The sequence below is a fragment of the Coloeus monedula genome, assembly GCF_965178545.1.
Source record: "Coloeus monedula genome assembly, chromosome: 2".
Classification (NCBI taxonomy): Eukaryota; Metazoa; Chordata; class Aves; order Passeriformes; family Corvidae; genus Coloeus; species Coloeus monedula.
The window spans coordinates 15,870,634-15,890,436 of record NC_138782.1 but is presented as its reverse complement, the minus strand read 5'-3'; the positions used below and the strand labels follow the sequence as shown (position 1 = coordinate 15,890,436).

Genomic DNA, 19,803 nt, shown 5'->3' with positions numbered 1-19,803 from the left:
CGGGGCCTGGGAGGCGCAGGCGGTCCGAGCCTGCCCCCATCGCCACGACAGCGACCTTTCCGCCCCGCTCTCCCTCCCCCGCCCTCCCTTCCCGCCATCACCCTCCGTGAGGGGCGGGGGGGGGGGGGGGGCAGCCGTGTGCGCGCGCTCTCCCCCCTCCCCTCCCGCCGGGGCGGGGCGGGGCGGGGCGGGGCGGGCGGACCGCGCCATCGCCGGGGCAGCCAATGGCGCGCGGCCACCCCGCGATTCAAACGGCGCGTCCCGGCCGAGGGGCGCGGTTGGCGGGCGGGAGAGGGGGCGGGGCCGTGCGCGCGGCCGTAACCGTCGCTCGGCGGGGCGGTTGTTCCCCTCAGCGGAGAGCGCCGCGCGCCCGGGCCCCGCTCCCGCCGCTCCGCGGAACCGCCTCCGGCCCGGCCCGGCGCGGGCGGGCTCCAGGTAACGGGAACGGCGGCGCGCGCGGGCCGGGATACTCCCACCTCCCACCCCCTCCCCTCCCCCCAGCTTTTCCTTGGAGGCTTTCCTGGCGGGAAGCGCTCCGGCCGATCGGCGCGGCCGCGCTCGGGCCTCGCTCCCAGCGGGCGGACGGGGCGGCGCGGGCCCCTCGCTTGGGGCGCCGGAGGTGGCGGGGCCGAGCGGCCCCGCTTTGTTCGGCTCCGCCGCGCCGGGCTCCGAGCGGGAATACGCCGCCGAGGGGCGGTGCGGCCCCTCCCTTCCCCCGCGGCGGAGGCCCCGCGCCAGGCCCGGGCCGCGAGCGCGGCCGGGGCGGGGCCGAGGGGCCGGGCCTCCGCCGGCACGTGGGGCCCTTCCTGTCAACGCCGCCCCGCCGCTCTCGGATCCTGCCTGGGGAGTTCAGGTTCCTGCTGAGCACCTCCGCTCGGGGTGTTTCCGGCAGAGGCCTCTTTAAAGGGAAGATCCTCGATTCCCAGCCCAAGGGTTGATGGGTTGTTGTTTTTACCTCGGGGCTTATTTGTGATTGTTTTTAATGGTGAAGTTAAGTTGGCTTGGGCAGGGATAGGTGCCTTCACCGTTCTGAAGGTGAAGAGCTAGAAATGTGGAGAGAGTAATGGTGTTGCTGAAAAGGTCCTGCACAGCTCAGTCTCTTTGGTGAATTCAGTAGGAACTTTCCGTGTATTGTTAGCCTTGACTGTCAGTGTTTTCTTTATTTTCTTGCATTCACCTGGCTCCCTTCTCAGTGGTGAGATGTCAGAATTAGTAAGTGGCATCACTGAGGGTGTGTGAGCTTTGCTCTTCCAAGAGGGAAAACTTGTTTAGTGTTTATTTATTCTTAAAACTGTGTACCCAGCTTCTGCTGGTGGGGTCTGATCTCCCTGTGGCTACAAGCTAACAGCCATCACTTTCTCCACAGTGTAATATGTTCCCATATATCTAGTGAACGAGTCATTAAGAAGACCAGAAATGCATGCATGGGGCAATATGTTTCTCACCCAAGTTTCTTTTTAATTATTTCATTCTTGTTTGAGTCAGCAGAATCTTTTATTCTTTACCAACTTTTAAGCTCCAGGGAGATTTGCATTAATTGGCTTGGCTTGGTATAGGCTAGGATCCTTTTGATCCATTCTCTTAGACTCTGGTTTCCTAAAGGAAAACAGTAATGGTTCAGAAAACACAAATTGCATCTCCTGAGTAAGTGACTAAACTTGCAATCAGATGTCTGTACAGTGCAGGTTCATCATATGGAATCATTTTCGTTGGATTCATATTTTGAAACCCTGTGAATTCAAAAGTTTGTGCAAAACTTCTGGGAACATTAGGCTGATGCCAGCTGATACCATGAAAATTATCAGGGGTGTGTAGGGCTTGAAAGAGCAGTAAATTAAAAATGTAATCTCTAAACTATTTTTTTTGGAAAGGCTTCCTGTCTTTTTATCTCTCAATGCCAGTAATCGTGTTTGTTATCTGATCAGATGAATGCTGCCTTTAAAAGGTGCAGCTTTTTGAAGTGGGATATAAGGAATGAGGATTGCAAACCTCCCTCACAGGAGGCACTGGGGTGCAGAACAGAGTGGTTGTTTTTGATAGGGTAAGAAGTCATATTTACTTATTTTAATGTTTGAGCTTATTATTAGGCTGTGATATTTAAGGGAAAGAATTGAAAAAATACATAAGTTGTCCCATTAATAAGACTGCTCATTACTTTTGAGTCAGAAGATATTTCCACTTGCTTATTTATTATTTTGGAATTTCATATGGGTGATCTCTATCTCAGGCTGAATTACATTACATGATTTAGCTACAGGTCCTTCAACCACACTTTTCAATTTTCTAGAACTAATTTCAGCTCCTTTTAAGAACAAGGTTGGAGGAGGGGAAGGTCTTTCTGCCTTTCACAAGAATTAAATCAACAAGTTACCTGTTCTTTGGACTGCCTTTGTTTGCATACAAAACTGCTGGGTTTTGAAATCTGGCAGAAAATAGCATTTTATTATCCCTATGAAATTGTATCTAAATTCTGAAGTGGTTGCTGTAAATTGTAAATAGCAGTGTAGGTGTCCTTAGTAACAACTTCATGAAAAGATGTTACCCTTTTTGAAAAGGATTTACCCTCCAAAGATTCTGCTTTTCACAAGTTTGTCTGAGGGTCCGCCAGCTGTGTCCTGGTCAGGCTCCAAGTTTACAGATGGTGCCTGAGGTGCTGCAGGTCAAGAGAAGAAACAGTTGGCTGGGGTGTAGGAAGTACAGCAGCAGAGGGGAAATGAAGTCATGTATCAGGTTATGACATCTGGTGACAGCTCTGAGTGCACTCGGTGGAGCTCCGGTGTTCAGACTATTTATGGAAGAGCAGGAAGAAGCTGCGGCTGCAAGAGGCTGGGAAAGAGCAGTCGTAGACATGGATGTCCTGAAGAACTGTCTTTTGGGTGAGAAAACTGGGCAAGGAGATGGAGATGGGGATTGAGATCAGATTTAAGCAGAGGTGGCAAAGAGGAACTGGTTTGGTAGAAAAGGCAGAAAAATCCACAAAGAATCCAAGACAGTAGGGGGTAAGGAGAGAGTGGAGAATTTGAAATGAAAATAGGGAAGTCATAAGAAACAGGGTATGAATTTGTAGGGGTTAAGCTGACTGGGATAATTGAAAGATGGAGGAGTGGGAATTCAGCAGGAATAAGACAGAGACAAGAAACACTAGTTAGAAGGCAGAAGATCTGGAATAGCACATGCCTACAAGCGCAGACTAGAACTCATGATTTTTCTAACTGGTAAGTGTCAGTGAAACCAAATTATAAAACCTTTTTTTTTTTCTCCTTCAAATCTTATACCACAAAGGAGATGGCCAGAGTTTCTGTTCTCAAGCAGTTTGGAGTATAACTAGTAAAATCTATATGAGGGAATTCTGTTGAGTTTTTTTGGTTTTTGACTTGGAAAGCGACACAGGTGTAAAATTTAACAGCAGCAGCATCAGAAGATACCAGAATGGATGTTGATTGTAAAACCTCACTGAGCCCCATCCCCCAGTGTGTGATGAAGGTCAGTGATTGAATATTAACAGTATTTTTCCCCCAAGAATCTTAACTTTTCACTGTAGATTAGTTAATATGTAATGATTATCTAGTTAGCCTTGTGTTCCCCTTAGTTTGTGCAGCTTCACATCTTACTTATAAAGCAAACAAGTTAAAATGCTTTGATACCAACATTTTGTGGTTTCTGTCTTGTCCTTGTCCCTGCCATCCACTCTAAGTTCTCTGTTTGTTGTACGCATGGTGCCAGTACGTGTGTTAGTGTGTATTTTGCCTTAGACTTTTAAGGTAGTCTCACTTGAAACATTGAGATTTAAAGTATATTCTACTTTGGATATCTGTTTTCAGAAGGCAATGACATAACACAAAGCACTTTACAAACAATTCTACAGGACTTTGCATTTAAAAACAGCTTTCTCAGAAGTTGTAGTTGTGCTTTTTTCTAGCACCTGGTGTGCTGAACCAAGGGTAGTAGTCACTTACACCACGTTTTGTTAATATCAAGTAAAAACCTGATGGTGCGGATAGGGGGATAGAATTTAGTTTTTCAGGTTGATTTGTGATTGCTCTGATGCTGTGCTTTGTTTTCCCACGGACCCCTGGAAAAGTCATTATGCCCCTTGTGCTAAATAGGTAGAAAAGAGAAAGTATTCAACCCAGACAGGAGTCTAAATTCTGAGGTTTCTTAACTTTAGAGTGTTTGGCATAATAAACTGAGGAAAGTGTGTAATGTGGCTGTGAGTGTTAAAGATATTTGGGATGTTTAAATTTAACGTTTAGAAATCATGACTTCATTCATTTCTGTAGAACCACAGGAAAAGAGGGTTAGAGGACACTTAAATACCGTGTAATTCGTATTTCCCACTAGATAAGATGAGCTTCATGATGTAATTTTGGTCAAAGGTGTGCTTTGCTGCATGATGAAGATTGTATATCATAGTTCAGTACCAGCCTAACACATCTGAATGTTTTTCCAGAACGCGCAACTTCAGTATTCTCTCTATTTTAAGACTATTTCTTCTGTCTGCTGTTGATTTGGAAAAGAGATCACTGCTGTTTTCTTATCACACAGCCTTTCCCCTGTTTAAAGTGGAGAGTTGTTTAAGTGTCCCTTTTTCAGTTACATGATACAGAGAGTAGGGGAAAACGAAGCCTAATGTGTAGCTGTCATGTGGACTGACTGATTTATTTTCTAGGGATTCTGTTTGGAAAATGCCAAGCCGGAAGTTTGCTGATGGCGAGGTGGTGATGGGCCGTTGGCCAGGAAGTGTCCTGTACTATGAAGTACAAGTGACCAGTTATGATGATGTTGCTCATCTTTATACTGTTAAGTACAAAGATGGAACTGAACTTGCACTGAAAGAAAGTGATATCAGGGTGAGTACACCTGTATTTAATTATCAGTACTTCTAAAGGAAGATTATACTGATTTTTATGCTGTAGCTGAAAGTACAACTTGTGACTGGGTAGTCATTTTACAAGTTTTTGTTAACTGTGTCTTCAAGGAATTGGTGCGGAATAAAAGCTTCTTCCTATGTAGCACCTCAAGCAGAAGTTCAGAATGACCCCATCTTTAAAGTATCATGGTTATTTTATTTATTTATGTTGAAAAAATGTAATATTTTTGAGGAAAACCAAGTCTGATCATGCAGGAACTCTATAACATGATTTTTCATGAAAAATTGTTCGGGGTACCTTATGAAGGTAGTAATCAGTGGGCTGATACTAATTTGATGGTTTTCCATGTCTAAATAAGAAAATTTGAAAGCAAATGGGAAGATGTAGTTGAGTGTCACTGTAAATATAAACAGTGCATGTCCTTCAAGCATATACTTGAACATCTGCAAATAGCTTTTACTGTTTTAGGTCCTCAGAGGCTTCATGAGGTGTTTTTCTGTGTTTATGACAATTACAAACCCTTGAGAAAGGTTCATGTCATATAAGCACATTCCTTCCTCTTTACATATCTTTATTATTTCATTTTTTGTTACTAATAAAGGCCTTTAAAACTTCATAGAAGTTTCATTTGAATAAAGCAGGAGGAAAAACCCTGTTTGAATGTTCGCTGTAGTTCATTTCTGTGGCCTGTTCTGAAACCTGCATAGATTCAAAGCCAGCTTGTGTCTTTATGTGAACTGTAATGTCACTTCTTGGTGGCAGTGTCCATGCCCAGTAGCTGGCCTTCTCTTTTGGGACCAAAGTGTTTCTGCCTTGAGGTAGGCAACTGTTTTCACTGCTTCAAGACTTTTTAACGTGTTACTTCTTCTTGCAGGTTAGCAGACTTAAGCTGGGAAAATGCCTTTCTTTGTCATGAAACATTTATGCATTATAGAAGTTGCATTGTGGAAATTTTACATGGGAAAATCAGCATTGTAGACTTCACAGAGAAATCAAACAGCGCTTTTGGAGTTGTTTATGAAATTAGTTACCGCGTATAATGAAATGATTGGGCTGATTTGGGTTTTTCTAGTGTTGATTTGCTCTCTGCTGCCTCACACAGATGATGAACCTTGCTATGTCAAATGCATTAATAAAGCTGAGTAGTGGAAGTGAGAGCAGTCTCTGGGGGCTTATGAGACAGTTCTCAATTCCCTGTGCACAGGATCGTGAGGGTGGTGTGCTTAACAGCTTGGTGCTCACTCTGGTAGCTTACACCCATAGCCTGATTGCTGTAGCTTCAACAGGAATTGTCAGCAGCAGTTGGAATTGGAACAGGATTTTTTGGGAATTGCCAGCAAAATGAGTATTCTGCAGTTGCTCTTTCTTAACAGGCTTTGTAGAGCATCAGTAAAGGAAATACCAGACAGATCTATAGAACTGTATGCCAGAATCCTCAGCACAAAAATCCCTCCATGTTTCTAAAATTGTTCTTTGGGACATAGATAAGATTTTGCTTTCTTTCCATCTTTCTTTTAGTCACAGTCATCATTCAAGCACAGGAAGAGCCAGTCTTCTTCAAGTTCCCCCTCCAGAAGAAGTAGCAGCAGATCTCGATCTCGCTCTCGGTCCCCTGGTCGGCCAGCAAAGGGCAGACGTCGTTCTGCTTCCCAAAGCAGAGAACACAAAGATGACAAAAAGAAAACCTTTCAGGAGACCAGCTTAGCTCTAGTGGTATTAGTTTTGCTTGTTGGTTGGTTTTTTGGGTGTGGATTTGCTGGATTTTTATTAAAAGAAACTTTTGTTATTTGTGAAAGATTGGTGTTATGTGTACTGGGTTTATCACTGTAAAAGCCAGCTGCAGTTTGTGTTCCCTGGACTTAAATACCTGCAGAAGTGTATCTCAGAACTGCCATTTTTTTCTTTAGAAAAAGGGTTTCTAGCTTGCGGAGTTTGAGGAAATTCTTGAGAGGTAAACCAAGGCTATAAAGTTCCATTTGAATTTGGTGATACTGCAAACTTCTCAGAATCCAAACACACAGAGATTTTTTTATATTTTAATACTGGAGTCATTGTTAGCCATTACCTTCCACCTGTGAAATGGGGCAAAGGAAGTTAGTTTACCTTTAGATGTGGTGATTGGAACATAGCAGGCAGGTATTAGGATTTGAAATAAAATGAGTTCTGTTATCATATACAGTTCATTACAATAGTAGTGGAAAACATGCAGTGTGGAATATTTAAATATGGCCTTGCTGATGGATAATATTGCAAAACTGGTTTCATTATAAAAACTAACCCGTAAGGCTTTTTAAGTTTACCAATATCTGGTGTTTAGCTGAAATTTATTAGATTTGTTCATATCATTTTTGTGAAGATGAAGCACTAAAAATGGTTCTGGTGATTTGTAAGTGAGGAGAAGAAGAGTTGATGTTTCTCTATGAAGAGACAGCGTTTCTTCTGCCTTTTGTGCCCTTGAGATGGCTTCTCACTTGTCTGAGACAGTCCCTTGAACTGGGATCTTTTGAAAATGGACAGGTTTTAGTTAGGTTTCAACTAAACTAAACCAGATTAATGTAAACCAGCTAGGTTGGTGTAGTAAATTGCTAATCTTTCGCACTGAAACAGCTGTGGAGTTTGTTTTGCAGTGAGCCACTCTTGAGTTGTGTGATCCAGTTCCTGTGGATCATAAGCTGGTTTTAAGTAGTTTTTTTAGCCAGCAGATACCATTTACTTTCTGTACTTTTAACCTTTTGGGTTAACAGGGTAAAATATCTCTGGTGCTTTTGTCCTGGCTTCTGTCTGAGGACTAGGATTGATCTGTTGGCTGTTGTATGATTGGAAAGACCAGGTTCTCTTCAACAAAACTTTAGTTGAAATCCCAGAGTTCTTTAAGCTCGACTCAAGAGAAGAATTCTTACAAGAGAATTTATTTCTTCAAAGATACTTAATGGAAAACTGAACTTTCAGTTCTACAGAACAGTGCCATATATAGGACACTGAAATTTCATCTGTTTGTTTAATGGCATTACTAAATAGACATGTATTTTGTACTTGGCAGCTGCTAATGATGAGTTAAAATAACTTGGAAGCTGTATTCTCATAATTTCACTATTTATTAAAAAAACCCAACCTTTTCCTTAAATTAGTTTGTTTCTCCTGTTTGTGAGCTGAAATTATCCATACTTTGGGTGTTGAACCCACTTGTTTTGCTATGGAGAGAACCAGAGCAGCTGCAGTGGACAAAAAACTAGCTAATGTTCTTAATTATTCATTATATACTTGCTCTTGATGCAGCTGTTAATTTCAGAAAGCTTAAACTGTGTTTCTTCTTTTAACCAGAAACCGAGTGAGAATAACACCAAAAGGTACAATGGTGAACCTGAAAGTACAGAAAAAAATGACACATCCTGCATCATCTTGGAGGTAGGAACATGGAATTTGCTCTTAGTGTTTTGTCACGTTCCTAGCTTGGCTCTCTCAGAAATGCCTAGAAAAGGGCAATACAATAATCAAGCAGAAATAGAAGGCAATGTAAAACTTAGAGGTTAAGTAAGTTTGCTACAGAGAAAGTGATTTAGGTTTTTTTTGCCTTAGTCCTGCTTGTTAGCTAATGCCCAGGTGTATGGCAGAAGGGAAAGGAGGAGGGTGGCAATGGATGATCTGTACTGGAACTGCTGCTGATCTGTAATCATGGCCTAATTGGTTACAGTGACTGGTTTTAGCAGTCTCTTTGTATGAATGGATAAAGAAGTATACTGTATAGAAGATACTGTATATTGGTGTTTTATAGTGAGTAATGTCCTCTGAAATATAAAATTTTGGACTAAAAGTAAAATCACTTGGAAACTTTTTAGTAAATTATTTTTATTCATTAACAGCAAAAGTTAAAACCAGACTTGGAAATCAAGCGTGTGCTGGAGCAGTACAGCCTGCGTTCAAGGAAAGATGACAAGAAAACAGAAGAGATCTTTTCAGAGAAAAAGACTTTTGTGGCAGTAAAACCAATTGAGAAAGTACCATCAAAAACAAAGGAGCTGGAGTTTGGGGGAAGAATTGGTATGTGTGCAAATTGTCTTAATAGTTGAAATTTAGTACTATTTTGTGGGTTTCTACTTACTGACCACGTTGCCATGTCAAGAACTGCTTTTCCATTTTTGGACCTTGGCTGCAGAATTCAAAGTAATATGGTCGCGTTTCACATGATTTGGTGGCAGTCAAAGAACCTTTATTGAGCTTGGTTCTTATGTGCAATACATAAGAAGATCTTGTGCCATCCCTTGCACAGTGAGATTTAAATATTTCTAGATTAAATTTAAGGATAACCAGCAAAGTTTTTACACTTTCAAAACTTGAGTGCTTGAAACTTGACAGTAAAGTATTCTTTAGGTGGTTTTTTGACCAGGGACACAATGGGTGTGATCCTGCAGTAGATGACCTTGTATGGCAGTGAGAAGTATGTCTCAGTGTCATGTTAAATGACTATGGGATAGCTGCTCTCTTGTTCAGGAGCAGATAATGACAGCCTCTTCTTTGATACTGAAGTTAATATTGAGCTTTTATAGTGGGATTGAAACTAGGTTGTTTTATTTTCTGTGCTCACCTTCTAAACGTGTCTGTTTACAGGGACCTTCATGCTGATATTTCTCCTGCCTGCTACTGTATTCTACTTGCTGTTGATGTGCAAACAAGATGACCCGAGTCTTCTGAACTTCCCTCCTCTGCCAGCACTTGAGAGTCTTTGGGAGTGGAGGGTGTTTGGTGTCTTTCTTCTGTGGTTTTTCCTTCAAGCTGTGTTTTACTTGCTGCCAATTGGAAAGGTAGGTTGTTGGGAGTATTTGGGTCCTTATGGGCAATTAAACTGTGTGTTAGGCTGGAAGGTGGGGTATGTTCTCAATGCAGTGAATTTGTAAATAATTTAATAAGTTTTTCATCATAAACTGGAATATGGATGCTGCATTTCTGTAAGCTTAAAACAGCACAGCTGGTTAATAATTTTTGCATTTCAGAGCCTTTCAGTAGAGAAGGCAGTAGGCAATCAGATCAAAGTGTGGATAAACTTAGCTTGATGGAATTCTAGAAGAATTTTAGGTATCTGACTTTTAAATTCACAAGCTATTTTGATACTTGGTTTCTTATGGGTTTGCAGCATTTTGGGAAGCTATAAACCATTCTAGCCATGTGCATATCAGGCAAGGGCTCTCTTTCCCCCTTTTGTGACCTGAGGGTTACTGGCAGATTCTGCAAGGACACTCTTAAGTAGATCCTTCAGTGATGTTGTATTGCTGTACATGTTTACAGTGATTGGAGCAGTTCTGCTTTCTTCAGGCTGGTTTGAAAGAGATTTATTTTTAAAATGTTTTTATTTGAAACTGTTAGTCTTTTGCTGTCCAGAGTATGCTTTTTAGAACAGTGCATGAGCTTCAGGTCTGAGTGTGTCCAGCTGGTTGCTTTGATTGAATGTCTTTCTGACAGAGCTGTGCTTTGTTTTTCTCCCCTTAAGGGCCCACAGAAAATACTTTGTTGAACACTGATGTTTTATTCTTCCTAGGTTGTAGAAGGCCTGCCCCTTTCAAATGGAAGGAAACTGCAGTACCGGATAAATGGTAAGCATGTTGCACTTGGTTATTCTAAATTGATTCCATTGTGTGATTTGCTGTGCTCAGCACCATAAAATACAAGTGATGAAAGATACAGTTTGACCAGGGAGTGTATCTGTTGTAAATCTTGGATAAAATAGGATGAACCTTTTCTTGGAGAAAGATGGTTAGTAATCATCAGGAACTAAGTGCCCCCAGAGCAAGAGTTACACTGTACAGGGCACCTGAGCTGTATCCAGCTGTGACTGGTGACTCCTGTCACATGCCTTGCATAATTGCTAAACAGGGACTTGTCTATTGAAAAAGTTGGTGATGCTCAGGTAACAAGGACTGTGCAGGAGGAGTGATCTGAAGGGATCTTACCTCGTGTTTAGATCATCTTAGATGTCTCTGATTTACAGACTGATAAGAAGTATGTTGTAACTGATTTAAGATGTTCTTCTTCCTGCATGTCAAAGAACGGTCCTGAGTCCTTAATTAGAACTGATTTCAGTTCCTATGAATAGGACAAGCTTCTTATCTAGGTCTAATTGTTTAACATACATCAGTGGTCCTGCTTTTCTGGCTTAAACAGGAAAATGTACTTTAGTGCCTTGTAGGTGTTCCAGACTACCTATTTCATTAGTCAGCTCAAGAACACTGTCTGGAGGTAGTGGAATCCAAATACTATATTAAAAATGCCAAATTTTGTCATAGTCTGGTAAGAGGCACCATTTTAAAGTTGGAACAGGGCTGTAAATGATAGAAACCAGGGGAATTGCATTCTGCAAAAGTGAGTCTCATTGAGGCTGTCTCACAGCTTTCTTGGTTTTGGACTTTTGTCTTTAGTCGTGCCATAGTGCTGCAATTCTTCCTGCATTCTGATAAAGGGAGGACATAAGCTACAACATTTGGATTATTAAAAAAAAAGCCATCATCTTGGTGCTTCAAAGACTAATTTTCAAAGCAAATTTAAAACCCTTCTTGAGGAAAGGTAGATGACAGTGACAGGACAGGAGGCAATGGGCAATAAGTGAAATACAGGAGCTTCCATCTGAACTGAGAACAGATCTCTGGAGGTTCCTTCTAACCTCAACCCCTGTGACCTGTGAAGGGATCCGTAGAAGGTCCTTAGCTGACAGCAGCAGAGAACTGCCTGCTCATTTTTCGGCATCAGTCCATTCTGCATGATTTTATACTCTCAAAGTATGCAGAAGTTTTTGTGTTCAAGTTTTGACTTAATGAGTTATTTTAATACTTTAATTACTGCTATCTGTATCAAGGTATATATGAAGATAATTCAAGGATGAGCATATGGTTGCCTCAGCTGTCCCACAGATAAGATTTTGTAACGTGCTATCATTATCCGTTAGTAGTGTCAGTGTCCATTTTTCCACTAAAATCTGAAATTAGATCCTATGTCATAAAAAATGGAGAAGCATTCAGAATGTTGCTGCCTCTTGTCCTTTTGGTGAGCACAGTTTCAGGGCTTAGAGTCTCTGGTTAAATTGCTGTGCCCCAGAAGTTTGAACCACGGGATGTCTAAAATGTTACTGGAATATGGAGAAATACTGGAAGAAGTAAAAATGCAGGAAGGGTTGGATTTGGTAGGTCCTATTAGAACCATAAATTGTTTTTTTTTATTTTGACTAATATGTCTTTCTTCTACATCCTTTAGGGTTTTATGCTTTTATTTTGACTGCTGCAGCTATTGGAGTTTTGTTATACTTTCAATTTGAGCTTCATTATTTGTATGATCACTTCATGCAGTTTGCAGTCTCAGCTGCAGCTTTTTCTTTGGCACTGAGCATTTATCTGTATGTTCGATCCCTGAAAGCACCTGAGGAAGAACTAGCACCAGGTGGAAATTCTGGTGAGTTAGAACATTCTGGATAATTTCTTTCCAATTGTTTGCTCTAGTTTCATTTTTACAAATTAAAGGCTAGATTTAGGTTTGGTTATTATAATACTGTGACTTTTACTTTCTACCAAAGTAATGTTGCAAGTTAAATGGCATATTTTTGGTCTCACTCTGATACTGTAAGATGTTTAAAATGTTACTTGGATTTTCTGGAATAGTTACAGAATCATGTCTTGGCTGGTCTAGTCCCTTAGAGGTGAGAGGACAGTTCCTTCTTCTCAGTTTTCAGCTTCTGTCTAAGAGGCTTGGTGTAGGTTGGTTCACTGTGCCTCTGCCAGTGCAGCTTTGAAACAGCTGGGAATGGAAGGAGAAACAGAAGAATGTAGATGTTTTGGCAGTGGGAAGTCAGCTATAGAACTTGAAATTAAAGAGCATTCCTAAACTTGTATCTTGCTGTGTGCTTTTAAATCTAGTTAGCTGAATGGAGTTTTCAAAAGAGATTTTCATTCAGTCATGAGACTGCCTGCCTAGGAAGTATCAATTATATACAGACGGTTTTGTAGGACAAAAGAGAGATTGAGAAGTGTGTTAGCATTAAATATCAAACTGCTCTTTAAAGTGACCATAGGGTGACTAAGAAAGGGAGCTTATGGACAGAACATTTTGTGTACTGAAATGAAGTGTTCAGATATCCTTAGTTACATTGTTAGTCCAGCATGTTATGTGTGTGAAGAGAAATTGCAAATTATCATAAATTGTCCTTTTTAAAAAAGTTCTAGTCTCTGTAAGTGGCATAGTAGCATTCTGTAATTGCTCTGTGAAGTGGTTGTTTTTTGCAAACTCAATCCCAGATACCATGAAGTCAGGGCATGGTATTTTCCTTCTTGTCCGCCTTTTTTGAAGGATGGGTAATTGTCACAGCTAAAGGGAATTCTTTCTCCCAGACAAAAGCAATGAAATAGGAGGAAATGTAAAATTAATTCATGCCAGATGATCATGTTCATAGACACAGTGATGTGAGCTTCAGTATAAGGCTGAAAATAAAGAAGGAACAAGTGTCAGGGAGAACTTCTGAAGTGGTTAGTCCTCCTAATAAATAAAATATTAGGGCATCTTAAAATACAAACTCTGTAGATTTTGTTTTGTATTTTGCAAATACTCTTCAAAAAATTTTTTTTTCCAATCTGAAGGCTTTTTAAAATTTGTAATGAGAGAACATAAGTGGAAAGTGGGATCTTATTTATGGGGAGAATTGTAGTGGCAGATAAAAGGAAGAGTATTGCTAACAGAGGTTGTGTCTTACCTGCAGGGTATTTTATTTATGATTTCTTTACTGGACATGAATTAAACCCTCGGATTGGCAGTTTTGACCTCAAATACTTCTGTGAGTTGCGTCCAGGATTAATTGGCTGGGTGAGTCAGTAATCTTAGTTATTCTATTTGCTTAAATATTACACAGAGGGATTTTTTTTACACACACGTATACATATAATTGATATTAAGGAGATATATGTATTCATAAATACTGTATATATACTTATAAATGAGTACAGAAAAATAATTCCATATTGTTAGATTTTTAATGACTGTTTTTATTCACTTGAAGGAAATTTCTAGCTCATTTGTTTTGTGGCAAATGAAAACCCTTCTCAGAGTATTCATATGTTGAGGTAATAGTGCTTCAGAAATGTGATTAGTTGCAAACTGAGTTGTGAAATAAGGGATTATTTTTTAAAACTTCAACATTGGTCAAAAATACCTGTATTAAAATGTCCTGTAGTGTAATAGAAAAAAAAGGGATCTTTTCTAAGTAAATTTTTAAGTAAAATTTTTTTAACCTAGGTTGTTATAAACTTGGCAATGCTCTTGGCTGAGATGAAGATTCACAATCTCAGCATGCCATCCCTGTCCATGATACTTGTGAACAGCTTCCAGCTTCTCTATGTGGTGGATGCTCTTTGGAATGAGGTAAGTGCCGGTCTTGTTCAAGTGTTGCCATTTCTAATGACAATGTTAGGGAAAGGAAGCTTTGTAAATGCTAAAATTCCTTCCTCCTTGTTTCTAGGAAGCCATTTTGACTACAATGGATATTACCCATGATGGATTTGGATTCATGCTGGCATTTGGAGATTTGGTGTGGGTTCCATTTGTCTACAGTCTGCAGGCCTTCTACTTAGTGGGTCATCCCATCACAATTACTTGGCCTGTTGCTGCTGCAATTACTGTTCTGAACTGTAAGTTACAGTAAATGTTATTGTTGCTGTTGGTTACAACATGGTTCTGATTTTGTTTCTTCGAGATGGGAGGTGAAGCTTTAGCTCAGATGCAGCAGTCATTGTCTGGCTACTGTTAAATACAAAGAATATAATAAATTCTCGTTTTAGTAAATGAAGGGTAGGTGGGACTCTGAACACATAATTGTTCTCTTGAGAGGCAGCTCTAGGTGGGTGCTGTCTGGAGTTGAAGAAGTGACTTAACATATTTTGAATTTAATAGATGCCTTTTTAAGTCGATCTGAGTGACTTATAAAAAAGAAGTCATTACCTTGTTTGCTATGCTTTACTGAACCTAGGGAAAATGTAATTATTTGCATCTCCTTCCCTGATGCCTACAGTTATATATGTCAGTGGAAAACATCTCTTTTCATAAAAGCTGAGTACTTTGAGAAAAGGTCTCACATCTTTAGGCAGCCTTAAATTTGCACCAACGTAGCCTTGTTTGTCCCTTTTATCTGCATAGTAAACCTTAAAAAACCCACTTGTGTTTTGTAGACGTGACAAAGAATTGGAAAAAATAAGAAGGCATGCAACTTAATATTTGAGAAATAGAACATCATTTTTTCAACTTCGCCTAATGTTTTTTCTTGGGTTTCTATTTATTTTTTTTTAAATAACATCTTTATTCAAAGTATGTTGTGATCATCTTTTTTCAATACAGCTTTGGGAAAAGCAATTTTAAGCTGCTCTGTGAAAATTATGTGGAATATGAATTTCAAACCCAGATAATTCATTGCCTGGTTCTTTTGTTACCATGATCTTGTAAATGGGTGGTCAGTTTATGGAGTAGGTGCTGTAGCAAAGTGCTAGGCTGCTAAATAGAGCTGTAATCTTACAAAGTGCAGCACCTCATGTGAATTTCAGACTCAGTGTTACGTTAATAACCCGTCAGATACAGATGTAAAGGTAGATGTGAAAATAAAGCTTCTCCAAAATCTCTTCAAAATTAGTCAGTAACAAGAGGGAGCATATGGAATGCAGGTTTTCAATAGCATCTCTATCTTGTTAGAGCTCTGAGAACCAGAAAATATCAGTTGCATCTCTGAGGAAGAGACTGTGATGGAATAAGAGTAGCAAAGGGCATGTGAGTGCTTTTGTTGAAGCAGAGAAAACTGGAAAATACTGAAAATGCAAAATACATCATGTTAATTTTTCAGGTGTTGGGTATTACATATTCCGTAGTGCAAACTCTCAGAAAAACAATTTCCGCCGGAATCCAGCAGATCCCAAGTTGGCCAGTGAGTACATTTTTCATTCCATTGTTGTACAATGGCTCTCTGTGGTATTTAAATGCATATTTTGATTGTTGCATTCACCACAATACTCTGTTCACAGATCTGAAATTTATACCCACTGCAACTGGAAAAGGGCTTCTTGTCACGGGTTGGTGGGGTTTTGTTCGTCACCCTAATTACCTCGGTGACATCATCATGGCTCTAGCATGGTCCCTCCCCTGTGGTAAGTTTCTGAGACTAAAGTGGATTTTAGCAAAAATGCTTTTATGTTTTGGCATCTGACTGGGTTTGAAATGCCAAGTGGCAATTATTTGAGATAGTAAACCCTATTGAATGGCAGATTTCTGTGTCATAAGTCTAATGAAACACACTTTCTCTTCCATTTTAGCCTTTCTAACTTGCTGCAGGTTTCACATACCGTACTGTAGATTCTACTCATCTTTCTCACACTTTATCATTCAATAACAGTGGGACATGCTTGCTAATTACTTTTTCCTTAAATTTTTTAGGCTAGTGAGCGTGTTTTTAACTGAAGTTCTCCCAGAGTGGGAGTTTGCTTGGAGACAAGGGCTACCACATATAGGGATGACTTTAAGTGAAATACATTTAAAACAAAGTCATCAAACACAGAATGAAATTATCTTTCAAAGTGTCTGTTAATAAATACAGTTTTCCTTTTACTGGGGACCCCAGAGCTGGACACAGTGCTCAGGTGGGTCTGAGGAGAGCAGAGTAGCAGGGCAGAATCAGCTGCCTTGGCCTGCTTTGGCCACGCTCCTCTTGATGCAGCCCAGAACAGAGTTGGCTTTCTGGGCTGCAATCTCACATTTCTGGGTCATTTCCAGTCTCTTCTTCCACAAGTCAAGTCGTGTGCTCTGAGCAAAGCTGGACTCATGTCTGCAGCCAAAATAGAGAAAACCTTGTGTGGGGCAGTTCAGTGGTGCGGAGATTTAACTGGAAATCTGGTTTTGATAACTAAAGAACTTAAAACTTGTGCCAGCTTTGCATGCATTGAGAGTGAAATTGGTAGATTTTATGACTCTAATGTTAAGAATTACTTTTTGTGGGGTTTTGGGTCTTTTCCTATCTGCATGTGAACATGTCTCACAATTTATGCACTGTCCTGCTGAGTATTTGATGCTTTAGGAGTATAAAATGCTCTAATCTTGAGCAAGTGTGTGTCACCAGCTTCAAACATGTTGTTAATAGCTACCATCTCTGGATTTTTGTCCTGTATCTAAGCTGACTTTCTCCCTTTGCAGGTTTTAATCACATTTTACCCTATTTCTACGTGATCTATTTCATCTGCTTGCTTGTTCATCGAGAGGCTCGTGACGAACACCACTGTAAGCAAAAGTATGGCTTGGCGTGGGAGAGGTATTGCCAGCGTGTCCCGTACCGCATATTCCCTTACATCTACTAGAGCACTCCAGAGGCCTCATTTGCAAATTATTGCTACAGTTAGTTTCCTTGCAGAGAAAAAGATACCTCTTACCTTTGCACTTGGTCATTTGGTATTTAGGCTTTTAAAAAAAAACCAACAAAACCCGACCAAACATTGGAGTGCGTTGAAGGTGTTACTTACAAGTAAGCGTCAGGATGTGAGTTATGTGAACTGACTGTCTGTGACTTCAATTTTTTTAAAAATTGTGAATTTTCAAAACTTTGAGCCCTAATTTTTCAAGCTAAATTTTATCTAGAATTCTGAGTTTACATTTTTTTATTGCATTTAATTAAGCACTGTGATGTAAAGTATATTATTTTCTTAATACAATAAATGCTGAAATTCCATCCAGTTCATTTTTTGGTATTACTCGTACCATCTAGCTTCAGATGTCCAATTTAGTTGCCTGAATTGGAGGAGCAGCAGGGTCTTTTTGGTCAGTGGAGCTGGAAGCAGAGTATTTGACCCACATGAGGGGCCTGCAGCACCATGGCCAGAACTGGCACAGCTCAGCTGGATGGTTGTTCCCTTCCTGGCTTTTCATTGATGGGATTTTTTTGGTCAGAGAGGCTCAGCTGGCCCCTCCTGCCCTGCACCTGCAGGAGGACAAAGGGATGGAATTGGGAGAAGGGGCACAGCTGTCCCTTCTCCCACCCCACATTGTTGAGGCAGTTCCAGCACAGCCCAGGGGGAGCTCTGAGCCGCTGCCTGGCAGTGCCCCTGGCCCTAGAGATGGAAGCCACGCTTGTGGCTCACGCTCCTGGAGGGAGATGAAACGCTTCAAACACTTGCTGTGGCTGTGGAAGGGAGTAGTGAACCCTCATCTTGCCTCTAGCATTGAACATGGGGTAGCAAAAGTGTGCAGTGTCTGCCTATTAGGCACAAAAGGATAAAATGACCACAGTTGGCTTCTTCTCATCTTTGTAAATTAAGTCTTAATGTACCATAGTGTTTACCAAGTGTGTATAATAAAGCCTCCATGTTTTTGCTGTACAGTGTTTGGGTTTGAAAATGCAACAGCTTTTTTAGAAACAGGAGAAATCAGTAACTAAACCAATTTCCAGTAATTAAAAAAAAAAAAAGTTAATTGAATAAAGGGGTTTGTAAATTAATGTAGTTAATTCTTGAAACAATTAAAGTGTTCATTTAAATATTTGTATTGACAGATATGCTATGAAATTATAGGAAATGCTCCTCAATCCAAAGTTGTTGTTTTTTGGTTTCTTTTTGTTTTTAATTTGGCATTGCTACCTCATATGTAGGTGTTGCCTTTTGTACTGTTGCAGATAGAGAAATAGCTATTTTTTTGCTATTGCTATTTAAAACAACATTTTTTACATGAGCCTGTGGTTAAACTCAACCACTTTCTAATATATTTTTGTATATATTTGACTTTTTAACTAATGTATGTGTTCTGGTCACTAGCTGTGTTCTTTGTCTAACTGGCTGTAAATGAGATGCCCTTGTGGTATTTACTTCATAAGTAGAATAATTTTACTGAAATACTCTTGCTTAATTAATTAGCTTTTATTCTATTGTCACAAGTAAGAGCTTTTCACACACTTTGTACATGAGGTTTATAGCACAAGTTGCCCTAAAAAGCTTATTAGAATATTAAATATAGTGCAGATACTTCTGCACTTGCTTGCAGGCGTGTTCCTAATAAATTGGAATGTTATTTATCAATTTTTTCAGTTATTTTCAAATGTTGATGTAATTGAAATCTAGCATGTGATTTTTTTTTTAAATAAAATAACCTATTTTGTACACGGGCATTTTTTAAAGATAATTGTACAATTGAAGTGTATATAATGTAGCTTGATTGTTGGTGTTGTAAGGAAATTGTTTTAAGACAAGTACTTTGATTACTGGCAGAAAATAGCAGTGCCTCTAACAAGACTCAAGAGAATTCACTCCTGTGAAGCAGCAGATTAAACTGGGATGCTGTTTTCAATCCTTGCTGAGTGAATTTATGGGAAATAGAGAAATCATTAAATGGCCCTGCTGTGCAGCTGGTGTTTAAAAATCGACTGAAGGAGGGGGCAGTTTGATTCCTCAGCCTGTAAAGCAGGAGCTGCTCCTGCTGACGATCCCAGTTTTCTCTGTTGCCACTCAAGGTTGTTCCAATGGCATTCGGAGCCCTTGTCTTGTCATTCACAGCCCTTGTCTTGCAGAATTTGATCTTGACCAATGACAACTTCAGTTCATTTACATGCTGAATTTTATGTGAATTTGATTTTGAAGTAACTGTTTTTAATACAAACAAGCCTATGAGCTAAAATAAAGGTTTTGCTTAAAACTAAGTAGTGCATTTTTTTTTCCAATTCATGGTGATGTTTGATAAAAATGACATTGATTTTCCTTATTTAGTACAGGTGTGAGTTTGCTGAAGCTCCTGTTGTACCTGTGCTTGTGGGCTGAGTGTTATGAGCTCATGTGTGGTGCTTCTTTTAGTCTGACTGGGTCTTTTTTCCTCTTCCCTTCTGCTACTCCAAAAATAAACTTAATTTCAGCTCTAAAAATACAGAATTAACATGCAATTTGCCTATGGGCTATTG

At 40.1% G+C, this 19,803-nt stretch overlaps 1 protein-coding gene across 2 annotated transcripts; it reads left to right on the top strand.

Moving 5' to 3' along the window:
• The first annotated feature begins 302 nt into the window (after nt 1–302).
• On the top strand, nt 303–19,548 carry LBR (lamin B receptor). 2 transcript variants are annotated; one of them, XM_082302495.1, is made up of 14 exons: nt 303–435; nt 4,670–4,850; nt 6,390–6,581; nt 8,193–8,276; nt 8,732–8,909; nt 9,477–9,670; nt 10,402–10,456; nt 12,108–12,302; nt 13,600–13,703; nt 14,133–14,258; nt 14,356–14,524; nt 15,724–15,804; nt 15,902–16,024; nt 17,064–19,548. In XM_082302495.1, the coding sequence occupies exons 2-14, from the start codon at nt 4,686–4,688 to the stop codon at nt 17,222–17,224; spliced, it is 1,827 nt and encodes a 608-aa protein (XP_082158621.1). In that variant the 5' UTR covers nt 303–435; nt 4,670–4,685; the 3' UTR covers nt 17,225–19,548. The 2 variants fall into 2 exon arrangements, with proteins under 2 accessions (XP_082158621.1, XP_082158620.1); XM_082302494.1 differs by having other exon boundaries at nt 6,390–6,584.
• The last annotated feature ends 255 nt before the right edge of the window (nt 19,549–19,803 follow it).

What these genes read in the sequence shown, in the direction of transcription:
- LBR (XM_082302494.1), top strand. Translation starts at nt 4,686, where the DNA reads ATGCCAAGCCGGAAGTTTGCTGATGGCGAGGTGGTGATGGGCCGTTGG. An exon ending in TGCAATTACTGTTCTGAACT is followed by an intron (nt 14,525 to 15,723) that starts GTAAGTTACAGT and finishes TTAATTTTTCAG; the next exon opens with GTGTTGGGTATTACATATTC. An exon ending in AGCATGGTCCCTCCCCTGTG is followed by an intron (nt 16,025 to 17,063) that starts GTAAGTTTCTGA and finishes CTCCCTTTGCAG; the next exon opens with GTTTTAATCACATTTTACCC.